Below are 27,965 nucleotides of genomic sequence, written 5' to 3'. Positions count from 1 at the left end.
GAACTATGCCGTTTACTCTTCCATATCTTCTCTTTATATTATTACAAAACTTTACACTTGCGTATCTCCATGTTTGGGCGCAACACATAAGGACAAACAAAAAATAAAAAGCATTTCTCATCGGACAAAAGCATAAATAATATAAAAGAAACCTTTTTTCTTTAAACAGATACATTCATATGAAATAATATTTTACTACTAAAAAAAATAAATAAGGCATCTAGAAAGTTTTTCATCTGATAAATGTCCTCCCTCCCGTGGGGAATAGTTGCCTTTAGGCAGACACTTGTTTCATTTGTGTCCATAGAATCCTGCTTCAGTCTTTAAAGCCATTTCCTCCTTCGTTAAGTCCGTCGTTAATTTCCACTGATCAATGTCTTTCAAGCATGCAGTGCTTCCGACTGTCTTCTTGCGTCCTCGTTTTTCGGTCAGGGTCCATAGACTGTCCCAGCGCTCTGTGAGGGCCCTCTCTACAGCAGGGCGTATGTGTGTATGTGGCCAAGATTCACACCTCTTGTGGTCCAGCCTGGATCAGCTCTCCTCCCAGGCCGCTAGCACAGATCCAGCTTGGCTTCTCATCACAGTCCAAGTCTGTCAAAGTGAGAGCCTCCCAGCAAACCACTGTCCCCTCCATGTCCATGCACTCCGGATCTTCCTCCCCTACAAACAAATTAAGGCTTTAATCATTTCATATACCGGTATCTTATTACTGAGTGTCCACACATTTTACATAACAATATCAAACCAGATCTGCAATTTGTGCTCACCCACTTTTTTACAGTTACATGAATAACTAAAAGTATTTCTCTTATGAGTTTCATTCAATCTCACCAGTCGTGTCCGAGTTGTCACTGTTCTCGCCTAGACAGCAGGAGTGTTGCGATGGAGACCCCTGGTGCTCCTGTGCCTGGTCCCCAGCGTGTGTGTGCCTGTCGAGGCTGTGGCAGTGTTGGGACGTCTGCCCCAGAGGCACCATCTCCAGGTCGTCCTGCTGGCACCCGGCCACGCGGTGCATTAGAGGCAGAGTGCCACTGGAAAAAGTGCCATTCGTTTTGTTGTGACATCTGCTCCCAAACAGAGAAGACAGTTACCCATGAGGCGCCCCATGCAGATAACTATGTTTGTCGACTGAACAACAACAAATACTGTACAAAGAAACAAACATGCATTGCGTTATTTTTACTATCCGAAGTAAGTGGGCATTAAATCCATTCTCTCAGAGAGACACTGTGGTTTTGCTTTATCCCTGAACTCAACTTTCCTCTATATTGGTTCATGATTGAATTGTGGCCACGCCCCTCTTTTCCCAGCAGCAGAGGTAAATAAACAGAGAGCTCATTAGGTCTCTGGCTGGGTGCACACAGGGTAAACTGTAATGCTGAGGACTCTTAAGTACATAAACAGATTGAGTAGTTTGGGAAATACTCAGGTGTGTTGCTGACCATTTATCAAACAGAGATGCAATGTTTTGTCACTCTAAGCCGACATATTATCTCCAAAAGGACTACATTGTTCAATGAACTCATTATTTCTTACCTGTTATTGTTGCAGAGATTTTGGCAGCTCATACAGTCAGATGACTCAGTCTGAGGAAGAGCAGTGTACATCCCTCCACCCTGATAACAGACAATAAGGTAACTACATTCAAATTCATAGTCATTGAGAGCAGAGCAGACATACACTGCATAGGCTGAGTGACTCACATTATGGTGATGGTAAGGGTGTGGGTGCTCACAATCCCGAGTGCTGTGAGGCAGGGTCCCATCATGGCTGTGTGTGTGCCCTGGTGAGAACAGGCCGCTTGAGCCGTTCATCAGAGATAGGCCATTGGGGAGTTTGTGGTGGAGGTGATGGCACCCTTGGGACAACATCTGGCCACTGTGTCCATAGCCCCCATGCACTCCTCCATTCATGTGGTTGTTGCCTGCCACTGAGGTGTACTCAAGAACATGGCCATTCATCTCTGCTGGCTGGTAGCCAGCATAGCCCGGGGGATACTCTGATTAGGGAGAAGGGATGCCAACATGTAAAAATTCAAGAACAAAACATTTTGTGCTATACTACTGCCTGTCAATGGTTAGCTGTTATTTATACTTTAATGAGCTTTACTCACTGTGCATGTTGTTCTGCTGCCGATTCCTCCACAAACACATGGCGATGAACGCCAACAAGATGAGAACCATGACCACCAGCACACAGCCCACAATTAGATAGAGCAGCCCCCCTGGAGAACTAGGAGGCTCCTGAGGGTGGGGTCCCGGGGGAGTGACGGGGTGCTGGCTGGGTGAGCCCGGTGCCTGACGTGCTGTTGAAGAAAAGGACACATAGAACAGAGCTTAGCCGTGAGCAACACCCACAAAACAAAGGCCTGAAGTGCACAAAGGAAGGCCTTTGGTGGTGTCATAAAATATACTACAGCTTTGTTTTGTAATTATGGAGGTCAGAGCTGTTATTAAAGTTATGGTGGTACCAGAAACAAGCCTGGGCTCTAGATAAAGAGGAAGTGAAGTGACACATGAGTGGGACACTTTATGGTCCTACCTTTAGTCTCACAGATCATTACGTTGCTGTATTCGCTCTCGCCCCCGTCATTAAAGCACTGCATCTTGATATCGTAGGAGGTCTCGGCCTGGAGGTGTCCAATCATGTGCCAGTGCTTTACACCTGAGGGACGAGGGACAAAGGTGAGCGAGGCCTTTCGGGTGCAGCTGCTTTGTGTTTACTCACAATCACTGCCCTCCCTCCCTCTCTCTCTCTCTCTCTTTCTTTCTCTCTGAGGTCATGTTCGTTCATGCTCTCTCTATCACCCCCCCTCCTCTCTTGTCAACTCAAGTCCTCAGACAGTTGCTTTGCTTTAGACAAGCTCCATATATGGCAGCTTCATGTTTGTCCTGGCTTGTCTCCAGTGTTCCCACTCTACACATATCCTTCTACTGCACACAAGCAAATTCATGGACTTACAGACCAGACTACAAGATGGAAATGCAACGTTTCCAGCAAATGGGGCTGAAAAAAAGGCGCCATTCTCACTGTGTGCTGTTGAATGTGGCTCCATTACATCACTGCTAACAAAGTAACTTTACATACCAAAAAGGATTCGATCAATACGTTTTTGAAGTCCCACGACATAATCACAGCTTTTGAATCCAGAAAAAAAGACCACATCAAACCCTGTTATCCCGTTTTGTTTTGATATAAAAAAAAAAAAATGGATTTAGTTAATACATTTTTGCCTTCTGTTTTTTCCATTCTGGGGTTACCTTTGCAAGCTTAACTACAAGCCAAACCCCCTCCTGATGCAACTCTGTTCATTTATACAGGATGCTGTAGGTTATATAGAACACAAATAACAAACTTGACACAAAAAAATAGTCATATGCTTCAGCTTTAAGATAGGACATCCTAGCCAATCGCTGTGGACCAGTCCTGACTGTTAGCATTCTTCACAGCAACCGGAGCCGCGCTCCTGTGGCTCCTCTCAGATTTCAGCCCTGACCCATTCGCTGGCGACCATTTATTAAAAACACATTTTGGCGTGTGTGCTTTCGGGGAGCAGTGCGTATAAATCACACAGCACAAATGCACAACATTACTCTATACATTTCTCCTTATTTATAAGCACAAAACATGGAGACAGGTCCACTACAAATGAACTAGTTTTTGTCAATGAGAGAAATTCCCTCACACAGCCAAGCTTTGAAAATAATTGAATAAACTATTCCGCGATAGCTTTGAATGACTATAGAGTGCTTTTACAGATGGATAGCAGCCTTCCCTTTCAAAAGAGTTACTTCAATATTTAATGTCTGAACCCCCACCTGAACCAAACACAGTTTCTCCAGTTTGGCTTTACCCAAATCTTAAAAGCTTCTTGGAAAAAAGTGTCAAAGTTGCGACAAAATGAGAAGAAAACAAGGATGGATCAACTCAAGACAAAGAAACAAAAGACAAGAAAACTAAAAGGGACAAAACAAACACACAAAAAAACACAAAAAACAATGAAATTTTTTTTCAAAAAACTGACAACGCGAGGAAAAAGATACGTTTCGCTGAATTGGAGAAAATGCACTTGGTTAAGGCGGGGGTTAAGAGGTTAATAGGGCTGCACAATATATGCCAAATTTTTGTTGGTGACACAATATCCGTATCACAAGAAGATTATATTGCAAAACCACTAATGTCTTCCATCTGACTGAAATGTACACATACTGTATTTGCCACTGCCTAAAACAATCTTGTTTGTTGATAAAGAACAAAACAATATGCAATAAAATAATTTGTTCAATATTTATTCATGTGTGCAGCTCTGGTCTTTGATCTGTTTACTGTAGAAATGTAATAGTAGAAGTAATGGCAGGTTTACTGTACTTACCCTCTACTATGTCTCTCTTGTAGTCGCTGTCATTGTCGCTGTCTGTGGGCCTGTAGTAAATGTAGAAGCCTTGTATCGGCGTGTTGTTGTTGCTTGAAGGGCTATACTGCAATGGGAAAGGAAAAAGATTACGTTAGATTACCCCAATCTGCAGGGCAATTATTATTAAGGGAGCCGCTTTTCCTGTTACTAATGGTGGCCTTGTTATCAGCAGATGTACTGGACTGCGCGCGTGTAATTGTGATTGCACTGTCTGTCTGGACCACAGAAATAAATGAGGCCGTCTGAGCGAAACTTAAAGTTAGGAACAATCTGCACAAATGGCTTTGAGGAGAAAAAAAGAGAGCTTTGATGGGTGCAGAATAAAATGTAGATGACAAGGGCTTTCAATCTCAGCCTGGGCTTGCACTGATCTGCAATCAGTGGAGCGGCTGTTAAAGGTCTGATTGGGTCCAGTGACTAAGCGGCCGCACAGGCGCATACAAAAATAACCCTCGATTATTGTGAAACATTGTGTTCACATCATTGTGTTATTTTGTCCGTACTTACGGTCCAGCGCAGCATTATCTGAGTGTCGCTGATGGCGTCTGTGGAAGAGATGTGGGGTCCCACGATAGGGCGGTCAGCCATTCTGGGACTGGCCTGAGGGATCTGGTAGGGCTTTGATGGGATGCTGTGAGGACTCTCCACGTACATGTTCAGGGCCACAACACGAAATCTGTACGTCGATCCTAAGAATAAGGATAAGGCAGAGTAACGCGAAGGGTGAAATGGGGAATATTACTGGGGACAGAAGATAACAACATTGTTTTGGTTTGCGGGCTTTAATGGATAGGACAGTATTATGTGAAAGGAAAAGAAGGGGAGTGACATTCAGCAAACTGTCAGAGTGTCCAGTGTACATATGCAGCAGCCTCACACCTAAGCTTCTGTATCGGAGCGACATAATAACATTTTTAACATACTGTAGATATTCTCTCAACAATGCAACAAAATTAATCGTTTGTAAAGCTAGTGTGCTTTATTGCACAAACTAAAACATTTCAGTTCATTATTAACAAATCAACCTCTTAACCCCCATCTTAACCTCGCACATTTTCTCCAATTCAGCATTACTTAAATCTAAAAAGCGTTCAGCCTATAGGCCAGTGTAACGCCTCATTTTATTGCATAGTCGCCGCGTTAAATGTCACATTTTTGACTCATTTCTATCACTTTTTTGCAACGTTTTCGCCGCTTTCTTGTGGCTTTTTAGCTGCTTTTTTGCCGTCCCTTTGTTACTTCTTTATTATGTTCGTTTTTTGCCCTTTTTCGGGCACATTTTAGTCAAATTTTTGTTGCATTTTCAACACTTTTTTGTTGTGTTTTTTTTGTGTGTCACATTTTCAGCGCTTTTTGTCAATTTTTTGTTGCGTTTTTGTTTACAGCCTTTAGGCCTGTGTAATTCCTCCTTTGTAGTTGTAGTTTCTGAAAATACTGTATCTGCAAGATCTGTGTGAGTAAAGCACAACTCACAGGTGATGGATGGCAGGCAAGTGGTCAAAAGCTTAATATTGACGTAGCTTTGCACGGAGTTAAATGAATGTAATAAATATACATCTTTAATCTCTGCTCAGATCACTCATTTCATTTTGCCACTGGGGGATTGCGCCCTTATCTCGGCATCCATATTGCGTCACGCTTTCCTGTACTGAACCATTTTCAAATACACGAACGCTCACCAGGCTCCAGGTTGCGGACTTCCACAGACAGTTTCAGAGGCGAGATGTTATCGGCCGCTATAACCCACTCCGCACTGCGCCCGCGCTTGTACTCCACACGGAACGCGGTGATGGGAGAACCACCATTCCCCCTGGGGACCCACGTGACATACACCGAACTATCTGTGGCCCTGGCGATCGTCGGTCTATCGGGTGCTTCAGGTACTGAAAAAAAACCAAAACAAAAATACAAATGAATAATTTATAGCAGTATTTATTCACAGTCAGTGACTAACCTCATGGCTAACTAAAATCATTGCAAACTTATGTGTACAAAAAATAAGAGGAAAAGAGACATTTCATGCCATAGTACGTATATACTTACTGAATATGTCCTTGGCCACACAGTTAGAGATGGCAAAATAAAGTTAGAGAGAAAGTGAGTTAGTGAAATGATTTGTTAGTGAAGCGCAGTGTGTGGTGGCACAAACATGCATTATATAAACTATTATTACAAATGATCCATATTAGAATAGAAGCAAACACATCTAAATTACAATACATTTATTGCCAGACTGTTTTATACAGAAACAGTGATGCCAACTACAGTGTACTGCCTTTGAGAACCTCCAATGACACTGCATTACAACTAGATTATGTCGATTTAGCTATATTATTATTTTGTACTATGCTTTAAAGGTGCATTATGCAACTTTTTATGCAAAAAAAAACAGTTGATATTTTTGTGTATTTGACCTTGTACTGACTCAGTGGCTGTGTGAGTGGTCAGCATAGAGCCTTTACTTTCCATCACGGTGGTCTCTATGATGCTCCAGGATCAATTGTTTTGTAGGTTTTCTGGTGCAGTGAAAACCTTCCAAATAATTGATCCTGAAGCGTTATACAGACCCCTGCGATGGAAAGTAAAGATGCCATGCTGACCACGGCTTGGTCACTACAAGGTCAAATACGCAAAAATATAAAATAAATCTTCCCACATAAAAAAAGTTGCATAATGCAGCTTTAAATTAACCCCCCAAAAATAATACAACATAATAACTGGACATAGTATAAATAACTATGTGTTTCCAAATTGTGCAGCAATAAGGAATAAATAACTCAGACTACAGACAAGTTTGTAAAGCGAAGGTTATAGCTTACTTCTGTCGTGTATGACCACCCCAAAATGTGTGTTGGATATTTTGTCCTCTGGAGCTTTCGGGGGCAGCGACACGACCGGAGGCTTGGAGGGATTCTTGTTAGGGGAGGTGCTTTTTTCTAAAAGGAAAAAAAAATGAAACACTGTGAAAACAAGGGCCGATAAGTCTTCAGGGCTATCATTTCCAACATAAAGAAGGAGGGACAGTTTCGGATGTTAGCTTGGAAATCTGTATTATTGTTTTTAGATCAGATGGGTCTTAAGTAACAATGTTGCTAAAACTAGGTGTTTAGTTGTTGTTTTGGTTGCTTTATGTTTGAAGTACAGTGATGGTAATCGCAGTAGTAGCGCAGCATAAGTTATTCCAGTGACTACTTTGTACTTCAGTATAGTATTCATTTTACTCAAGTAGTGCTTATACTTGAGTACATTTATAAATAACGTCAAGATCCTGCGGTCAATGTTTAGAAAGTAAAAGATCTTTTCGTAGACTTTTGAGAACAACCCTTAGGCTGCAATCAAATTAGTGGTTTGTGGCCTTTATATCTTTGACCAAGTGACTGTCTCAGCTCTTTTGTGGTGGAGAATTATTGCGCGCTTTAGGGACACTTGTGGTTCCTGCGTTTTATTTTTATTTGTCTCACAAAGAAAACGAAACCCGAGAGTACTACTTTGTTGAGCAAGTTTATGTTTAGACCGCAAACTGACCATTTACTTGGTGCCGCAATGAAGATTTCCCATGAACGCGCCTCGGAGCACAAACTCTCATTTGTATCTGTTTTAAGTTAAATTACAGCACATGTCAGCAAGAGTGAAAAATGCAGCTTCGGTTGTGTTGAGTGTAATTCTTGACCAATTTAATATAATACAAACTTGTGGCATAATTTCCCAACACACTTGTCCAGACGCTTTTTTCCATTGTCATTTGTAAACACATACTGATTCGATGATTTTTCACAAAGCTGACTATTGCACAGCACTGCACAAGGGATCTATGTCATCTTTGGAAACAGACCTTTGCCGGTTCTGAACGTGAGCATGGCGGGTTGGCCCTCCCCGGCTGAACTGCGTGCCACCATAAGGACTTCATAGAGACTGGACGGCTCCAGCTCGGACAGCCTCAGGGTTTTCTCACTGCCCGGGACGCGGATCGTAAGCCAGCTCCCCACCACTGTCCCCATTTCGTCAACCTACAGACAGGCAGACAACCACACACACAAATGTCAAGGCAGGACAAAAGAAGTTCAGAAAGAAACAGTCCGCCTGGGCTTAAAAAACAAAGCTAAAAAGATTTCTGTGGAAAGAAAGGAAACACACGGACAAAAAGTTTCAAAAGTACGCAGGGTCAAATAAAGGCAAACTTGAACTAAACGCAGAAAAACAAAAAAGCACTTGCACCGTGTTGCATAAAAATAAAACCCTTTTTGCTAAACTACTGTGTCCTTCTATATTGATGCTCACAGTACGACATGAAGCATGTAATTCCTTAAATATACAATGATATTACCTTTCTGTATTTCACAAAGTAGGCGTTGATGGCGCTGCCTCCATCGCGGCCCGCCCTCCACTCCAGGTCGTACACGTCGGGTTTGTGGGTTTGGGGAGGGCTGATGATGATGGGGGCCTCCGGTGTGGCGCGGTTGCTGGTGCGGTCAGCAGGCTGCTGCACGGCGTCCTCCTCAGTGAAGAAGTGCTCCAGACCCTCATCACTCTGCATGGGATGGCCCGTAGGTGAAGCCTCCAGGACAGCAGCGGCAGTGGAGGACGGCAAGAAGTCTGCACGAGATATGCATTTGATATAATAAAGATGAGAGGGACAAGAAGGCTGATCTCACAAAGGAGGAATTCACTATGCTTATGTTTTCTAAAGCATAAAAACTCCATTATAAGATCAGTAAAAACTAATATTATTGTATCTGATTGTATTTCTCGCTCAGTGTGTAGCTTTACTTAATTATAAATGCAGAAGACTATGTTACTACTCTGTGCAAAACTGGAAAGTTTCACATTTGGCAAGAAACTTTTAATCTACATAAAACAACACAAAAAGTGGGTCTGTGCCGCTCTACATAATCAGCCTTTGTTTGTTTTTTTCATTAAATGTTAACCAGAGCCAGCACAGTCCACCTGGGCAAATCTTGCTCGCTGGGAACGCTATTACGCCTGACACTACTTGGCAGACTGTGGGTGGAACATTTTGCAGACGTTTTGGACCCAGAGCACGGTCCACGAGGGCAGGTCCCGCTCACTATTCGCCACACCTCTCCGCTCGGGACAGTGTTACACCAGCGCTAGCAAGCAGGGAGAGTAAAACAGACATATCACAGAGGCACTGTCCTCCACAGCCCTGCCTCCGGTTGTGGGCTGTTTTTGGTGTTTGCAGCGCTGGTTCACTTTGTAAAACAAACAGGCCCGGAGCTGGTAACACTAGACCTGATCCAGGACTACGGCCAGCTGCCACGCATTCCACACTCCAACCATTAAAATACCGAAGAGAAGCAGAGCCCAATGCTACATCAGCTCGGCCCTGTGCTGCCCTGTGCCTGTCTGCTCCGCACCACTTCACCCAGGCCTGACGCAAAGGGTAGACTAGCTCCTCCTCTTCCTCCAGAACAATATTCATTCACAATCTGACTAAAGTTCATTCAAATTATATTATGAATGCAGCAAAAACGCACAGAACCATGGTGAGCGAGAAGCAAAACAAAACAAAACAAAACAAAACAAAACACAGAAAGCACTTTGATTTTTTGGCAACAATTTTTTTAGAAACAAGTTGGAAACTGGAGAAAGAGCTAAAGCAGTTCTACCCACTACACATAAGTTTGATGAAATACTGTCACACACAAGGATCCAGACTAACATTCTGAGTTGGTTGCACCGGACATAATTTAGTCGTTCTAATTTAGAAATCCCCCAAAAGCATCCTAAAAACAGGATTTCATTAAAAGACTTACATTCACTGCTTATGCTAGTACAAAAGGCGAGCGGCCCAGCGCTCATGCTTCACAGCTAGAGGGTCCGGGTTCGAATCCCACCTGGTCTTTCTGTGTGGAGTTGTATATATAGTATGTTCTCCCTGTGTCTGCCTAGGTTTCCTCCGGGTACTCCGGTTTACCCTACCACTAAAAACATGTACAATAGGCCAGGATGAATGAGAGAGCACATGGACGACGACGGATGGAAAATTCGGTGTGGCTTGTTCATTAACATGCACTGTCCCGACCAGATAAACCAATAAACCAACCAAAGGGTTAATTCCTTCTGGTGATAAAAATGAGACATACATTTTTTATCACTTCCTATGCTGTTTGTTACAGTCTATAACCATTTGCATAATAATAAATATAGTTTGTCATACACTTTACACAAAAAGGCCTGCATTATTATTATTATTGTTTTATCAGTATTATTATTATTATTAGTTTTGTCATTATTATTATTGTTTTATTATTATTATTATTATTACTATTATAGGCTTTTACTCTCCTATAAATGCTAAAATAATATGACAACTAAACCTAGCTCTATTCTACATATGACAAGGATCCGACACCATAAAATGAATCTTCGTTTTTGCGCCCGATACATTTTTTGGTCACAGGCACCTAAATTGGTCTCACTCTGGAGACCTGAGACATGATTTAGAAAATCACTGACAAATCCTCGAGGCTGACACCATGCTGCATTTGCCCCTGGGCTCACCGTGGACTTTATCTGTGTTTAGTATTTTATGCTTATCAGCTTCATTTTCTGTCTTTGTATTTTAAACATGGGTGCAGCTCCGAGATATTAAATCTCATCCTTCATCTTTTGGCTTGTGAAGAGGAGCAGAGCCGTCCCAAACCTGTCTGATTTGTACTCCCCATGTCCCGTCTGTAGCTGTATTAATCACGGCAGAGATACAGAGGCGGACCAGGGAATGGGGCCTTGGCGCACACGTTCGGGGAGGCTTTGGGGGAGAGCGTGGAGCAGGCTGAGATGTGTTAATAAATAAAAGCCATTTGTGTATGATGTTGACAGCTGGGTGGTCTGGTCCTCGTCATAACCCTTCATGGCTACTCCTTACATTCCAGCGTCCGGGGGCTTATCCCCGACGGCGTGCACAAAGCTCGCTCTCACGCTCATGCTATGTTCGAGGCTCAGGAGGAGCACAGCCTTGGCAAAGCCTCTCTGGCTAGCACCCACAAAAAAAACATTTAGACTTACACACTTACAGAATTCCGATCCACCACAGACGCTGTATAGTCCCAATAAACAACACTGAATAACAAAGCTTCATGAAAACTATTGTGACAACTCTGACAACATAAAAGAAGAGAGTGTCAAAGTGCACTATGGATTTTTGATGACTGTTTGTCTAAAATGTTCCAGGCAAAGATTTACACCCATCAAGTGCTTTCGCTTGTGGCCAAATTAAGTCATCTTGTTGAATCAACCATAAACTAGAATATCAACCCTTTTATTGCACTTCTGTGGCTTTAAAGTTTACATACCTGACTGGATGGAAAGTATCCCGTGTGATTGTGCGGAGCCGATGCCATTGTCCAACACACACTGGTATATTCCCCCATCTTCCGGCCTTATGTTGGTGATAATTAAAGACTCCTTTGTAATCTGATAGTGCTGTGATGGTTCGAGAGGGTCTGCGTTAAACATCCAGGTGATGTTAGGGCTGGGGTTACCTCTGCCTTTGCATCTGAAGTGTGCAGAGGAGCCAGGAACTTTGAGCTGGTTGGTCAGACCTTCCACTAAAGATGCAGGTTCTGAGAAAGAAACGTCAGCGATTTAGACTAAGTTTGAAGCTAGCAGTTACAATAAGACGTTTTTATATTAAGAAACAAGTATATAAAAATAACTTGTTCTAAGTAAAGAAAAGCTAAAATACTAAAACTCACCTAAAACATGGACAGTGTAGGGGAAGCTCATGACAAGCCCACTTTCAGATTCTGCAGCACATGTATAACTCCCGGCATCGTCTCGTGTTGTTGAAATAAACACAAGATTGTGGTGCAGAAGTTGAAACGAAGATCCTAGCGCCAGTTCTTTGCCGTCTTTAAGCCATTTAGGTGCACTGCTCCCCGTAACGACACACTCCAGTGTTAATGGATGGGACCGCTGCGCTGAGATGGTCAATGGGACAGAGGGGTAAAGTATTTGCACCAAAGTGGGGTTGTCGGTTGGGTTTTCTGTCAAACAAATAAATAATACAACATAAGCAAGTGTTAAACTGTATTTGATACAAGGTGAAAATCCACTTACGTTTAATTGATAGTTTAGTGCCATGTGTCTGCGTTACAGTTTCTCTTGACACTGGGTTGTATGCGCCACATTTGTACATGCCTTGGTGTTTGGCAGAGGCTGAAATAATTTGAAGATTTCCAGATGGAAGAACTAAGTAATCTCCTGACGAGGGAAAAACAATGGTCATATAGTAATGTTTCAAAGAATTCAAAATTACATAAGATGCTGTGTATGAAACTATTATAATAAACGCACCTGTTGATTCGTCTATCCATTCCCCTCGTACTCGTAGTCTGGGCAATGCCGGTGGGACGCTTTGTGGTAAAGGGCATTCTATAAGAACAGTACTACCTTCCTGCACCGATACAGTCCGCCGCTGGCTTTCTTCATACTCTGAGATTTCTGTGAGAGGAAAAATGTATTAAGAGTGGTTCATCACTATTTGGAACTAAGTCTGCTGTCAGCGCAAAGGCAAACTTGAGATGTTTTTTATGGATTTTTGCATTTAGTATATTGTTGTCATGAGTAAATCTATTCTGCAGTTCATATAAATTCACATCACGATTGTTCCTTCGGGCGACGTTCTCCTGAAAGTGGTATCCCAGCAGGAACGTAGCACACTGGACAGGAAAGCCCCAGGCTCATTAAGGACACTGGTCAAGAGGCACTGGACGAGTGCCCAACAAAAACTCCTACAGCTTCCTTCCCCACTGCCACTCAGCACCAGCCGCCGAGGACGCATTCTTTCACAGTGTTCAACACTCACAAAATGGCCTTCCTTTCTGCAAAGCCGCTTCCTCTCTTTCTTTACCCTTGCTTTGAAGTGAGTATAAGTACACACAGAGGACCCACTCTCCATATCCGTACCTGTGATAGACACGTGTGCAGGCCTGCTGGCTATGGACGGCCCAAGCTCTAAGCGTGCCACACAATAATAGAAGCCAACATGGCTGGGCTTTAGGGATGAGATGGTGAGAGAGCCTCCACTGATTTCCACACCAGACAGGACGTCCTGGTCCAGTGGCCGTCCTTTAAAATGCCAAGAAAGCACAGCTGAGGGAGGGGACACTGAGCAGCGAAGATGAACTACAGAGCCTGTAGTCTGGATTATTGAGGAGGGCTCCAACAGGAACGAGGGATACTGAACTGCAAAACACAAGCATCGGACTGTTTTAGTATTTCTATTAGAAACAAAAGCAGAAATAATGTTAATTATCCAATAATTTTGCCATCATTTTGTTGTAATTAGCAGACTTACATGAGCAGCTGACAAGCAGGGACTGGCTCAGACACAGCACAGTGGACAGGACGACCCTGAGGCCACTGTCCATGATGTTCCTCCACCTCTGCCAGTCGCCCTGTGATCCAGCACGCTCCTGTTTAGAAAACCTGTAACATAGAGGAGTTGAGAAACCTATCAGCCCAGTGCTTGTCATAAAAAACCTCTATTATACATTAGATTGAATCCATCTAATGTGCATGACACATCCTCTTTACACACTCCTTGATCTCCACACTGCCCCTCCTCTGTGCCCTCTTCTCACCCACTTGAGTGTCTCTACAGAGGGAGGAATGTCCCGGGACCCCTGCCCTGTGTCCCACCTGCCCCTGGAGTGTAATGGAGTGGCTGTGAGAGACTGTGGCTCTGCTCTAATATCACTCTTGTCACACTGTGTTGCTTCTTCACAGGTTCAGCGTAGCCTGAAGTGCAGACCTAACACACAGTGAACAAGAGGAACGCCAAAGGAAGGCCCAGAAAAGGAGTGGAGGGCACGTAATTAGGAGCATTCCTCTATCCTTTTCAAGCCGACCCCCTCCAACTGCGCCGCCACCTCCCACTTTTTCCAAGAGTAATCCCGGCCGGCTTTGATCCCAGGTTCTTGGTTGTAACCACGGTTTGAGCCCGAGGCCACGGAGACAATGGCGGTCCAGCTGTGATATTCAGACTCTAGCTTGGGCAGAGCGCACACAGAGCAGCAGGACGGACCCGGGCCAGAGGCTGGGTCAAAATTAAAAGGATGAAGTCTGGGTGGGATCACTAGAGCTCAACAGGTTACTGAGTGCCACTTCTGAAACCTCAATACTGTTTCATCTGCTTTATATTCTTCCAATAATGCACAGCGGATGTTTTAGCAGCTAGTCGGACACAGATAAAGAGCTAATCATAAGTCAACATACGCACAGTAGTGTTTCATTAAGTTTTGACTGTTGTCCTTTTATATTTATCGGGTCAAACCTGTTACACAGATGCTTTCTTTTAATGGTCACTGCCTTCATCTCTCACTCCTTGCATCCTCAGTGGAAACCAAGGAGAAGCAGGAAATAATAAACTCCCCAAACTGCTTGCTCACGCCCACTTCTCACCCTGAGGTCAAATGTCACGGAGAAAGGGGTGAACCCGGGACTGGCCCGCAGAGGTCACCCCTGGCTTTCTGTAAACCATACGCTTTACAACCAAACGCTTGACTAAAGAAACATATTTTCACTGTTTCTACCATTTGGCAACAATTTTTTCATTTGTCTAAATGCTCTATGTATATAATGTTCTCTTATTATACTCTTTGATGATGAGAAGTGAATCACATTAGTATTGACATTGAATCAGAAGTAATTTCATTCCTATTATTTGGCGTAAAATGATTCATATCAGCCTATGTTGTCCCTAAAATATATATTTCTGTTGCTCTGGAGTTTACATTATTTAACATAAGAAAGAACATTTCAGTTGATGTATAGATTACATATTGGAGGCAGGAATGGAGTAGTAGAAGATTGTGGTCAATGCAGTTCTCTATTTTGTCCTATTGTTGTAAAGAACAGAAAATACTAGACCCTGAGCACAGCTACTGACTACATTGACTTGCTGATGTGAGATTTTTACATCATGGACAATTTTGTTGTTAATCATCTTAGTTGAATCCCTCCGCTGCTTAGACATTATTGCTGTTATCGTCCTAAATGCTGAGTATGCTTAGTATTATGAAGCAAAGTGAAGTTTGTGAAAGTCCTTCAAGGCACATCAAACCCACATGCTGCAGCCGAGTGTTTCTCCACCACACGAGTTACGACAGGCCTGACTCACTGCCCTCATGTCATCACTGGAAACTATCTCTCTGTCTGTGCCAGAATAATGACATATAATTACAATAATAACAACAGCGTCATATGATGAGCACATAGGAAGGTGCAAGTACAGTATGAAACAAAGCAGTAGTTGCAAGTCATTGTTAGTTTTGAAGACAATACTTGGTCACAATGTGTAAAGAGACAGCCCCGCTATCTGTCAAATCAATCTGGCGAGGCAAGGAAACACAGGGGCATCATTTGAGGAGTCTATCTCTACCCTGACATCCGCCAGCATCAAGCCGGCCCAGTCGAGACACACACTCATCAACAACATCAACTGCATAGAGAGGGACGCCCTGCTCACTTCTGCAGCAGCTAAAGCCAAAACTCCAAAAAACAAGTGGATCGCTGACAATGGGAAAGTCCCTGTCAAATTATTCCTATAGTATGAATGGAAACAGGCTACTATCTCATTTTCTGCTCCAAAATAGGAAGGAAAGTATTTGCATTTGGAGAAAGATTTAGCGATAAAGTCTTGAAAATGCATTTGAAATTGGTTTGCTTATTCAATAAAATAATACATTGTGTTCTATTTTTACCCGTCTAAACTATATGATATATTACACAGAATGCTATTATTAACTTTGTGGTTCTGCCAGTAGTGTCTATTGCAACATAGGGTTGGGTTTCACCAGCATCCATCCATCATGGGAGGAGTAAATGTCTCCTAGACTAACACATGACTAACAAGGCTTCTACCTGTCTCCTTGTAGGACATGAGGATCCCTGGTGATGACACAAGGGAAAATAAACACACTGACAAGTCACCCCGGGGGAAAGGAAAGAGTTCAGCTTTGGGAGGGGGATTTTTAGCACCTGCAGTTCTGAACAGGAACTACTTCAAACCCCATCTGCCCCTATCTGGCCCATAACATCGCCGTATGAATAAACAAGGACAAAAGCAAAGCACTGGAGCATTAAGTACCCCCAGGGAAAGAGCAGGTCACGACTAGTCCTGCTGACTGGGGAGCTGTGTTCATGTCACTTGTGTCACTCTTTCATCTATGTTGATCTAATCCTGTTATAAAACACCTTACGGATGTGCATGACAGGCACGTTTGTTGATTTATTTATAATCAATATATTGTGCAAGATTTACAGAAACAATTTACTGGCAAGTACTGAGATCATATTTGTAATTTATGTTTAAAAATCAAAATTCAGTTTACACAAATATCCAAGGAAACCCAGAGTTTGTCTAAACTCCACAGTGAGCAGGTTTCATACATTCATACATTATTGTTTACAGAAAACATTAAATAAAATGCTCACAGTCACATAATCCGGTGTGGCTTGTTCACATGCATGAGACCCATGTATGTTCATTAACATGCACTGTCCTGACCAAATAAAACAATAAATAAAACAAATAAATGCTCAGTTCTTATCTTGGTAGCACTTAACCTTTTCAGAGAGTCGCGGGCCTCACCCAAGAATGAATATTGATAAATAATTTTAAAACTTTTTGATGTTAGCCTTCTTATCAATGCTTAGTGAACAATATTGTATTTTCATATTTAATGGGCCTAACAGCAAATTGTTTTTACTATGAGGTGAAATCATTATTATTTAGGTTGCAGCTTAATACATTGATCCATTGATTCTCAAAAAATATATAGTTCAGTAATAACATAGTAATAGGATGGAATTAGCATGGTAATTATAAGGAGGGGAAGCATTTTGCTGCACTGTATCCATATTATCATCAAGACATTTTTAACCATGAAAGTGATGCTTTCATATGTTAATCATCATGTTATTTTAGGTACTATGTTATATGCAATCAAGTAAAGTGCTTCCCTTATCTTTTCTGTCCATCAGCGTATCTGCAAACTGTCCCTAAAACACCATGGAAGACAAGTATGTGAGCAATGTTAAGAGCTTAATGCCCACGGAAATAGTACATTAGCTGTGAGAAATAAGTGGTGCGCATAAGATATATCAGGTTATTTCTGGTATGATGGTCTAATCTGACCTGTGCACTGGAGATGATTCACATGCTATATCCCCAGCCTGTCTGCACTCGCCCCACATCTCACTGACAGAGGATCTACAGCTCGCATTCCTCAACTCCACTCAGAGAAACGCTGCACCAAGATGCAAGATAAATTCACAAACCAAAAAATAAGCAGCAGCAGGGGGCTAAAAGTGGTCAAAAGCGCTCCGAGATTTCACTAAAAGAGTTGAGGTTTGCGGGTGAAAAGTTGCCAAGTCTGCCCACTTTGGTACTAGAGACATCGAGATAATAGAGCGAGATCCATACGCCAAAACTGACAGATGATTCACTACATTGAGAAACATTAGCAAAAGCGTCCGAAGAGAAGAAGGCACTAGGGGACCATTATAGGCTTCCTCAATTGGTCTGGGTGATCCCACGGAGGTAGCCTCGGGCCACGAAGCACAAATAATGAGTGGAAACGCATGGGGCCACTGGTACAGCCGGACTCTGTGTGATTAAAGACTGAGACATTATTAAAAGTAGGACAGCCTTGAGAAAGGAGTAGGGGACATGGTTTGGGTTGAAAATTAGCAGACAGAGGGGGTCTATTTTGTTTTATGTCGAAAAGAGAAAAGCACATTCCAGGGGTTTAGACGATCCATAACAGAAGACGACTGCCCTTGTCTGAACCTGAGATTTTGCAGAAAGTTAATGCAGGTTCTCCTCGATAAATCTTCGAAACGGGAGTAAGGGAGCGGGAGATAAATGGGCTACAGCTACAAGGACAGTCTGCTTTTTAGACACGTCTGTCTCTCAGCGCATTTGTCTGAAGGACAAGAGACACAGCCGAGGTCAAAAAGCAACTCGAAATCAAAAGGAGTGATGAAAATGGAGTCTAGTCTGTGGAGATCACTTTAAGCAGGATAATGGGGCAGAGAAGTTGAACACAGATTATAGAACTATTTATTTCACATTTGATATAGCGCTGTTTTAAAGTGATAGGCAAGAACACTCAAGAAGTTATGATAACAATGGGACTCTTTTCCAAATGATCAGTAATCGAATTTACATAGAGCTTTGTTGGACACACACAGACATTGCATTATTCATTCATTCCAAACTGCTATTGTGCCCACTGCTGTCATGGGGTAGAGCAACGAATGCAGAGCAGCCACATTCAGGTAGCATGGGTTCAGTGTCTTGTCCAAGGACAAAACAGCAGTCTGCACCTGAGCAAGCAGGGGTTCAAATCGCCAACCTTGCGGCTATAAGGCAATTCTACCACCTGAGCCAATGTTCTTCACAAGAGACAATCACCATCTTCACATCTTTCCCCTCACCCAATGAAGTGGTCACCCAGAGCAGAGCAATGATGCTGCAGGGGGGGGTTGAGTGCGGGGGCCATGCCTGTCCCAGAGGACGACACTGCTCCTCTGTGAGAGCAGATGAGAGGCCCCTGGGATCAGACAGTCACATCCCTCAAAGCCCTGTTTACCAAGGACACACAAGCCCCCCTCTCCTCCACAACCCTCCCCAAGTGCCAGGGCCGGGACCTGGGATACCACTCTAATTCTAGCCCCGGGGCTGCTTGGCCCAAAATAGAGGGAAAGTAGAGAGAATGAAACAGTGGGGAGAAGGCCTGAATGGTACTGTATGTAAGAACCATTTTAATTGGGAGATTGTTCTGCGATGTCTTGTTTTTCCTGGGAATTTTGCGAATGGGGGGGGAGGGAGAGGGCGATGGGGAGGTAGGGCCAATTCCCAAGGACCTGAACAGCGGGATTAACTCAATAGCAGCTCTCGGACACTGGAAACAGATCCCAGGATATCGCTGCCATACAAGGCCACTGTGAGACCTCTCGCGTTGCACATGTAACTAACAAGCCGTTCCCATTGTCAGAGCGCCTTGGGGTCTTCCGGCTGATTTCACAGGCCTTTGAGCCCACAGGGGAACGTCTGCTCTGAAGCAAAAAGGTAATTCTGATGGAAAAGAAGGAATGCACCAGGAGAAGGCCCTCTGCTGCCCGCGGGGTGTTATAAGACTGATCTCCAGCATGTGCCAAGAGTCTAATTCATCATGCCAGCTGAGAGGGGAGCCCAGATTGTGCAGTCGTGGCACCGAGGCACAGGAGGCCATGGATCTACATTCCTTCATATCAGCTTTGATTTCAGAGATGATGGGGAAACGCATTGATGCAAGGGAGGAGAAAAGTGGAACAAATCTGTAACTGTCTTGCAGTCTGTTTAACGGGGAGTTAAGGTCATATTGGTGTTTCCAAATGATGTTGTGTGGGCTGTGAACTATGGGCAGGCGGTGATGTGATCCAGCTGCCCCCTCCCCTCTCTCTCCTGCGTTCCATCAGTGCGTCTCTACAGCAACAAGCACAGAAAGACGCAGACAACAGTTCCTGCTCAGTCTCTTCCTGATAGCTCTCTGGCAGCCAACCAGGAATTCTTTCAAAGCAAAGCACACATTAAATATTGTAATCTCAAATGCACAATGTCAACAAAATGACAAGGCGTCCAAAAAAGATATGAGCAAGAAGCACATCTTCAACAGAAGAAGCAGGAGGGGGGAATACTAATTTACTCTGAGGGAGTTTGTCTTTGTTTGTTCTGTGAAAGGCACAAGAAAGAAAGTATTTTCATTTCTCAGGATGATAAATGGCCCGTCTAAATAAAGTGGACTGACGGTCGTATATATCCGCAGAAATCTCCAACTCTAGAGCTGTGCAGCAGGACAAAAACAAACATGAGGTAAATTACAATTAGTCTTCCTCAACAGAATCCTAAACAAACAAACCAGTATCCTGTGCGCACAAGTCTGAGCGTAACCGAGATGAATGTGCAGCTCTTGTTGGAGTGTGTAAATTCTTTATTTAGATTGTCTAAATGTTTATCCGTCTTGCCTTGTAACACTCCACGCTTGTTGTGCACCAATCTAGCGATCACAAAACAAACCCCAGTGGTGAGTTTCCACTTCTGGCTGCTGGTCAAAACTGTAAAACGAACCTCTGATGCATGTTTAGCCTGCAGCCCCTCTGTGATGCCACGCTGAACGTCAGAGGAACTTTTGGCACATAGCATTGAGGCTCTGCCAAAACAAACACTAATATTTATGCAGCCAAATCATTATATTCTTTGAGGTTTGTGATCTAACTACAACATACAACGAACTAGTAACCACTCAAAGTATATTTTGGACAGCTTTAGATTTAACATTGACATTGAAAAGGGGCGTCTTGCGGCTTCAAGTAAATAATCTTTTTTGTAGCTCATCATACAATCATCATACAATCATCATACAATCACACAACACAGTCATAATATCTCATGACTAAGGGGCTTCTTTACTCCCAGAGGGGCCACAACTTGAATTCGGGGCGGCCCAAAGTGGCACCACTAACCACAGGCGCACAGGCAGGCAGCAGCCCCACCACACTGCCTCACACTGACTGGGGGGAATATGGGAGAAAAACAGCCCTTCAAACAAGTTGCCTGTTTGTCAGCTGCAGCCGCTAGCCCTGCCTTAATATAGTCCTGCTGATCCCTGTGCCGGCTTTTCAACAGTGTGCACATTCTGGTCTGCCGAAAAACCCCACGTCAGATGTGACTTATTGGTTAAACATTTGAAATAGAAAGCTGCGGTTGCGCTCTCAAGAAACAGCTCCGAGGCGGGACTGCTATAGGAAACGCTAAAGGAAATCAAAATGAATCTTGCAAACAGGAAGAGAAAAAGATGCAAAAAGGGAATATTTACGTCGGCCCAAGACTGTCGGCGTCCTAATGTCAGCGGGTCCCGGTTCATAAGTTCATTGGCTGAACTCCTCCCAAGAGCCGACTGAGGGATCACTAAGAAAATTACTTGTGACACGAGCAGCAGAACAATGGCCTCAGCATTTATGTATGTGCTCCAGTATTAGGAGGGAAAGTGTTGTTTTTGGCAAAGTCGTGCATGCACCGATAAAGATGCCATTTTAAATCCTCTAGAAGTTCTATTGTGTCTTTCAGGAGAGGCATGTGTACAGACTAGAAAAGCATTCACTCCGGGCATGGGACAAAAAAATGTTTTAGCTCTTTTCTGTTTGCGGGGTAGCACCTTTGGCAATCTTTTATTTTACAACGGATGTCATCCAAAAAACAGTCACATGGCATTAACCAACTGTGCCACTGTCAGTGTGAGGAAAAGCCATGTTTCCTTAAAAACAACAAACTTTTCTCAAGTGTTGACGCCTCTAAACTTCACTAAGAACTGAACCTGGATTTTAAAACATAAATCGCCAATCTAATTGCAAATGCGTTTGGGTGTTTTCCTCATTTCAACAAGCAATCTTGTCTGATGTTTTGTTTGTTTTTTTGTTGAAAAGTTCATTGTGTTAGAAAAAAGTGAACTACCCACTTGTGACTATCGAGCCCCAGAACCGTTTCGGCCCTCCATATTTCGGTGGCTGGCTTCCACATCTGTTTCTCCTGTTCTGAAAACTGTTTGTTTGTCTTCACAGTTACCGCCCGATGTTTCTCATTTCATTTCTCAAATCTCTTGAAAGTGATTATCCAGTTACAGGTCTTTCAAGGCTCTGGATGTGAGAAACTCAATCCCAACATCTGTTGAAAGCTGGTGTATACATGGAGCTACAGTGGGCTCACCTCTGACATTTGTGAGGAGTTCCGACGTAGGAAGAACGTAGCGTATCTCTAACCTCCCGGAGTAATGCACTTGCATAGTAAGAGTAGTAAGGCAGGGCAGAAGCAGGTTGTCAGGATCATCTGTCAGTGTCAAGGGACTGGGCCAAAATGTAGGAGGGTCTTTTGGAGCCCTGTGAAGTTAAACTAATGACGGTGTGAGCGTTGAGCAGATAAGAAGCACCATTAATGACAACTTTCTATAAACACATGCCACCAGGCACCTATGGCTACTGACTACAAATCAAACACTACTTGTGTGCTCACCCTTTGGTACAAGGCAAGGTTAAAAAGGTCAAACTTAGACCTCATTATTTGTTTAAAAAGGTGCATTATAGAACTTTTTCTGTGAAAAAATAAACAATTTTCTATAATGAATAATAAATAAATCTATAAATCTATATTTTCTGATAGGACCCTCTCACCAGAAAACCTACAAAACAATTCATCCTTGAGCGTTGTAGAGACCACCGTAATTGAAAGTTAAGGCGCCAAGCACCTATTCAGCCACTGGGCCACAGAAAGTAAAATACTCAGACGTATCAAGTTGTTGGGGTTGTTTTTGCATAAAAAGTTGCATAATTCACCTTTAAGTTACTAAATATGAGCACCTGTTTTAGTAACTAATCTGAATTTGCTGATTGCGCTCTTATTACTATCCTCATACTATGAAATCACAGAATGTATTAACCTATGAGCAAATTTTGAAATAGCAAGACAGCAGAAAATGGCGCATTCACCTGCAAGAGCAGACTCTGTCTCTGACCTAACCTTCCCATCAGGCCTTGCTCCTGGCTGCTGGGTGTTGTCCGTCAGCAGTCCCTGGCTCCTTGGACATAGGGGTTATTTGGCACGCTGCCACGACTCCCCTCTGTCCGTCTAATGAGCACTGCGCTCCTCCAGCTCTGTCCTTGACAAATGGGACCCGAAGCTCAGGGTATGAGGCTGGTATTAGAAAGTGAGAAAGCAGCAGTGTGACTTAATGCCTGAGCAATGAGAATATGAGGGTTGTGTGTCAAGATTTTACAAAGCCAAACGCTTTGAGTTTGGGGCAACAAAACAGACAAAAGTATCACAACCCCCACCACTGCTACTACTGCTACTACTACTAATACTGCTTCTACTCCGCTTACATTGTATGGTGTTTCCCCGAGTGATGGGTGAGAATTCAAATGCTACAACATGCACAGGGATGTTGATTTTACTTAGGCTGTAATAATGTGCAAATGGGGATTGGATATATTGCGGTCAGAAGAACACTCTATTATCTAAAGAATCGTAGCCTTTAATGACAGTTCCTAATGATCAGTAATCCTGCAGCCCTACAATACAATTATCATACAACCACACCATATAGTATACCATATCTATGCCATAACAACAACAACACTCATTCCCATTCATCCATCAACGCCTCTGAGGTTAAAATGGCTTATTTAAAAGACTGTATACTTCAAAAAACAGTCACTGACTTGGCAAGCATGTCCTCTTCATGTAAAATTGTGCAGTAACTTTCCGTGTACGAGATCTCTCCAAAAAGGCTGATCTTATGGCTTGATAATATGTCAGATCACGTCTCAAAACCAAATAAACAAGCACACCACATTGTGATTTTGGTTTTACATTCACTTCAGTTCTCTGTGGGCTTGGGGTTTGCTGCTTGGCCTCAAATCTTTAAGGCTTGAAAATGGGAGCAAATACGAGAGGGCCTAAAATATACTTTACTCAGCCATGTGAACACACCCTCTGAGACCGCATTCACCTAACGCCGCCATATTCATCTGCGACATTCCCAAACAATCCAGAACAGGGATGAACCCCTTGCTAAATAGCGTTGTTCTCCTTATGGCTAAAACACAGCAATATTAAAAATGCAGCATAAAAAAATAAATTTAAAAAAAGTTACAACAGACAAACAATAACAAACAACCCTCCAGTTTCTTATAACAAGGACTGATATTGCCATTGCAACTTAAGTGAGCTGCAGGTTTAACTATGGAAACTACCAAGTCACAAATCATTGCAATCACGGAAAAGTCTCAGAATTACACATTTTGTCAAAACCATTCAACGCTATCAGCCAGTGCTGCATTTAAAGTAACTAAATGTGCTGTGAGCTGCCACTTGTCCTCGCAGCCTTGAGTGATTGAGCATCATCAGAAAATCAAGAAAGCCATTATGAGCGGAGGAACTGGTATCATTAAACATGCTTACATTCAAATTGCCCACTTAGCATAGTTCTCCTACAGCAGCATGTGTTTATCATTAGCCCGTACGCTAATGCCTTGAACGTTATTCGACTTGGCTACATGGCATCGCTGTGCTTTGTTGCAGTCTGCCTGATAAGGGCTCACTGATTTTACTCCCAGAATAGTGGTTGTCAAACTTTTCTCACCAGGTATCACCTCTCCCTTTCATAAAATATCTGAACTTCCGAGTACAACCAGGCCTAGATCAGAATCAAATCAGGACTCAACTGGGTCTAAAAGGGCTGCTAAATAGACTCCAGAAAAAAGACATTGCTTAAATGCATTACTAAAGCGTAAATATTATTAGCTCTAATTGAAATGAGGTCTAAAAGTGAAGCTGACCCTTAGTACTACCACCTGGAGAAGCCAAAGCACCACTAGGCACATTATGGTTTGAGAACGACTGCTCTAGAACATAGTGAAGTGCATATATTACTGTGAGACAAGTTAAAAATACAATCAGTGATAATAAAATACTTTATTCTATATGGTCTATCGAGACAGGTCAATAAAATGTACAGTGGTAAATTATCACAGATACAGATAATCACTATGTAATAATAAATCACAATATATAACACTATTTTATAATATTTTCTAAGAGATTTGTATTACCCAAAAATATGTATAGGCTTTAATATCACATAAAGTAAAGAAATTGAATAAAGGGCAAGAATTCAAATGACAGAAAACATTACTAGTGCAGTGGCCTGACTATTGAAATCCTAAAGAGGATTTGCCCTGGCCCTGGAAGTGAACAGTCTGCTTAGGCTCGGCACAAGTGAGCAGATCTGAGAGGTGCAATATTGAGGATCTGTGAGAGGATTTGAAAGCCATCGGAAGTGTCTTCTTGTCCCCCGTGGAGGAAACAATGCAGGAGCAACTGTTTGAACTTGAAGACATTTTATCTGTGCGCAGCCAAGTGTGTCCCCCTGACTGGATGTCATGCGTTGGAGGGGGACTAACACTTTGTTCTCAATATCGTTTAAGTGTTCACTTTTCACAGAGGGACCCCTATGTAACAAAAGCCTGTGTGCAGCTCTGATGATAGGGGTGAGCGCAGACACAGGAAATGACTGGAGGGCACGACCAGGGATTGTCTCTCTTTCACGTCGCTCTTTTATTGTGCCATCTGCATCACCGTATCAGGTGTGGACTAGAGGAAGCTACAGCGCTGTTTAATTACTGAAAAACATATCTAGTGTAATATACAAAAACACACCTTTGAGATATTGTTGCAGTCCATAGAATCTGTCTGTAGCTTTTCATCTCTCGTGCTCTCTGGTTAACTTGAATCTCCACAATGGATGCAGATAAGGAAGTCTGACATAATTTGCAGGTTTAGTAGTTTTTGTGTTGTAGTGAATTGTTCTAGCACCCTTCTGACGGGGATTTAGTAAACCCACATTTATGGCACCCTCGGGACTTTTATGTGAGGCACTAAGGCTCTCTGTTTTTAAGAGGGGAAATACACACTTCAAATATTAGCCTCGGCTCAGAAATGTAGCAGTCTCCCATATAAAAGATCAACTTTAGAAAAGAGCAAAGCTTTACAAATAATACTTTACATTCACCGTGTAGACAACACCAATGTGTCTGCCTACACATCTGGTATATGCTATCTGCTCTTTCTGATGCTATCTGCTATTTGTGAAAATGCTCTTTGTGTTTCAAAGCAGAAATGCAGCCCTCAGGCCATCTATTTCAACTGTGATGTTATAGTGAAATGCAACACCTTACAGCGGTTTGGGCAACACTAGCTTTTTATTTAGGCCTAAATGTGTAATTCAAATTAATCCATCACACAAAATTGTTATCTTTATTTTTAATAGTTTCACATAAACACACACAGAGATCACACTAAATATTGAGTCGAAATAAAGCACTGTTTTATATGAAAAATAGGTGAAAATGTGTGTTCCTAACTTGATTGGTAATATTTACAAAACTGTTTAAATTTTTAAAAACATGTATAAATGGGTTGATATAGGCAATACACTGTTTTGTTGAGAGAAAGGACAGTCTTTGATGAGAGCATTGCCTGTAGCCTGCACTAAAGCGCGGTGAATAGATTATTATTAAACAGTAGAACTGTGTAATGTTGAATTGATTCTGTGGGCTGACCTTCCTGCACAGACTCTGTACAGCGCGTGTTAGCTCAAAGCTCCGCGGAGCGACTCTGCGCTCCATTTCACACAAAACAAAAGTTACAAACATGTAACTGTCTCATCTGAATAGGCCAACGTTAGTTTTCTACACGTTTCAGTTGTTACGCTGCGCGTAAGAGCACACGCAGTATTTCAGCTTTGTCCGAGCCTGCCTTCCCACCCGGACCCTAGTTTGGTGCTTACCTCTCGTGGAAAAGTGCGAAAGCTGTGATTTAGCAGCAAAACACATTCTTCTGATGGCAAATCCGATCAGGGCCCTCCATTAGACGTGGGCGCACGGTGTCAGACGTGGGAAACATGAACTCAGACGAAGCACCGAAAAAGGTTGAAGAAAGTTTTTGGAGCGCCCGAGCAGCGTAGCCTTCGGGGCGAAGGTAAGACACGTCCCACTGGCCAGACAGTTCTGTGAGCTGCTTGTAAGAATGTGTTGCTATATTTCAAGGTCTGCTACAAAGGCTCTCGGTGTCCGCTAGGTCCTCTTTCTGACGATGGAAGCACTGATAGTAACTTGTACGGCCACTCTCGTACTCTCTCTAGCGCTGCTTCTTCCACACACGCATCTTTGAAGCCAGTGTCGAGTTGCTCAGCAAATCATGGCAGCTCCGAGGCTGGTCGTCAAACCAGGAATGTCCCTGCCCCACAGCCCGGATCCCGGGGAGAGGAGGGAGGGAGACACGAGGGGGTGTTACCCATAGACTGTGCATTAACAAGTTTTACAATCTAACGAGGAGGGAAAGGCTTCCTCTTCTGCATTCACCTGCTGACCCATCAAGTCATTTTATTCTCATGAAAAAGTAGGCTGCAGGTAAGTTTGACAAACGCTGTGGCTGACGAGTGCCCTGGAGCATGCTTCACAGTGTACACGCATTTTCATTTCATTCTCGCCTGGCCATAGTCACAACTTCACCTCATGAGGGTGCAAAAAACATTTTTGAAAACGTAAAGCAAACTACATACCAGGCTGGAGTTCAGGCGTTGTTCATCTAAGTAAACCAGTGTCGTCATCAGTATGCGTTCTGGTGATGGTCAGACAGTGCCAGCCTCGGGCTTGTCCCATATAAACGGCAGGTGCAACCACACCATCTGACAGCTGACCCCTATCGACATCTTCATCCAAGTCTCCTGAGGCGCACTCAGCCAAGATCGACTCAAAGCCAACACACCAGATATCAGAGAGAGAGAGAAGACAGCATCTTCTACAAACTTGAGCTGTTGCAGTTTCAACCAAGGAACTATCACATTTGTTTCCCCAAATGATGGACCACAGTTTGCAATTACTTTAGTTTGGCATCCCAAAGTCAAAAGCTAAAGTAATTACTAACGCA

At 43.0% G+C, this 27,965-nt stretch overlaps 1 protein-coding gene across 1 annotated transcript; it reads right to left on the bottom strand.

Moving 5' to 3' along the window:
* Positions 1 to 26: 26 nt before the first annotated feature.
* cdon (cell adhesion associated, oncogene regulated) lies at positions 27 to 27,249 on the bottom strand. The gene is made up of 19 exons (XM_079564194.1): positions 26,824 to 27,249; positions 13,734 to 13,864; positions 13,343 to 13,621; positions 12,731 to 12,877; positions 12,494 to 12,637; positions 12,130 to 12,420; positions 11,728 to 11,997; positions 8,739 to 9,007; positions 8,247 to 8,421; positions 7,234 to 7,350; positions 6,094 to 6,297; positions 4,922 to 5,103; positions 4,373 to 4,478; positions 2,542 to 2,664; positions 2,114 to 2,305; positions 1,704 to 1,999; positions 1,537 to 1,616; positions 832 to 1,064; positions 27 to 660 (listed from the first exon to the last, which is right to left on the bottom strand). The coding sequence occupies exons 2-19, from the start codon at positions 13,804 to 13,806 to the stop codon at positions 506 to 508; spliced, it is 3,336 nt and encodes a 1,111-aa protein (XP_079420320.1). The 5' UTR covers positions 13,807 to 13,864; positions 26,824 to 27,249; the 3' UTR covers positions 27 to 505.
* Positions 27,250 to 27,965: the final 716 nt, after the last annotated feature.

This window comes from Gobius niger (genome assembly GCF_951799975.1).
Source record: "Gobius niger genome assembly, chromosome: 1".
Classification (NCBI taxonomy): Eukaryota; Metazoa; Chordata; class Actinopteri; order Gobiiformes; family Gobiidae; genus Gobius; species Gobius niger.
This window is presented reverse-complemented; position numbering and strand designations above follow the sequence as displayed.

Bases quoted from the DNA above. Each gene is read 5' to 3' on its own strand.
- cdon (XM_079564194.1), bottom strand. From the start codon at position 13,806: ATGGACAGTGGCCTCAGGGTCGTCCTGTCCACTGTGCTGTGTCTGAGC. The intron at 12,878-13,342 runs GTACGGATATGG...TTCCTCTCACAG, and splicing joins TGCACACGTGTCTATCACAG to AAATCTCAGAGTATGAAGAA. The intron at 5,104-6,093 runs GTGAGCGTTCGT...CCTTATTCTTAG, and splicing joins AGTCCGCAACCTGGAGCCTG to GATCGACGTACAGATTTCGT.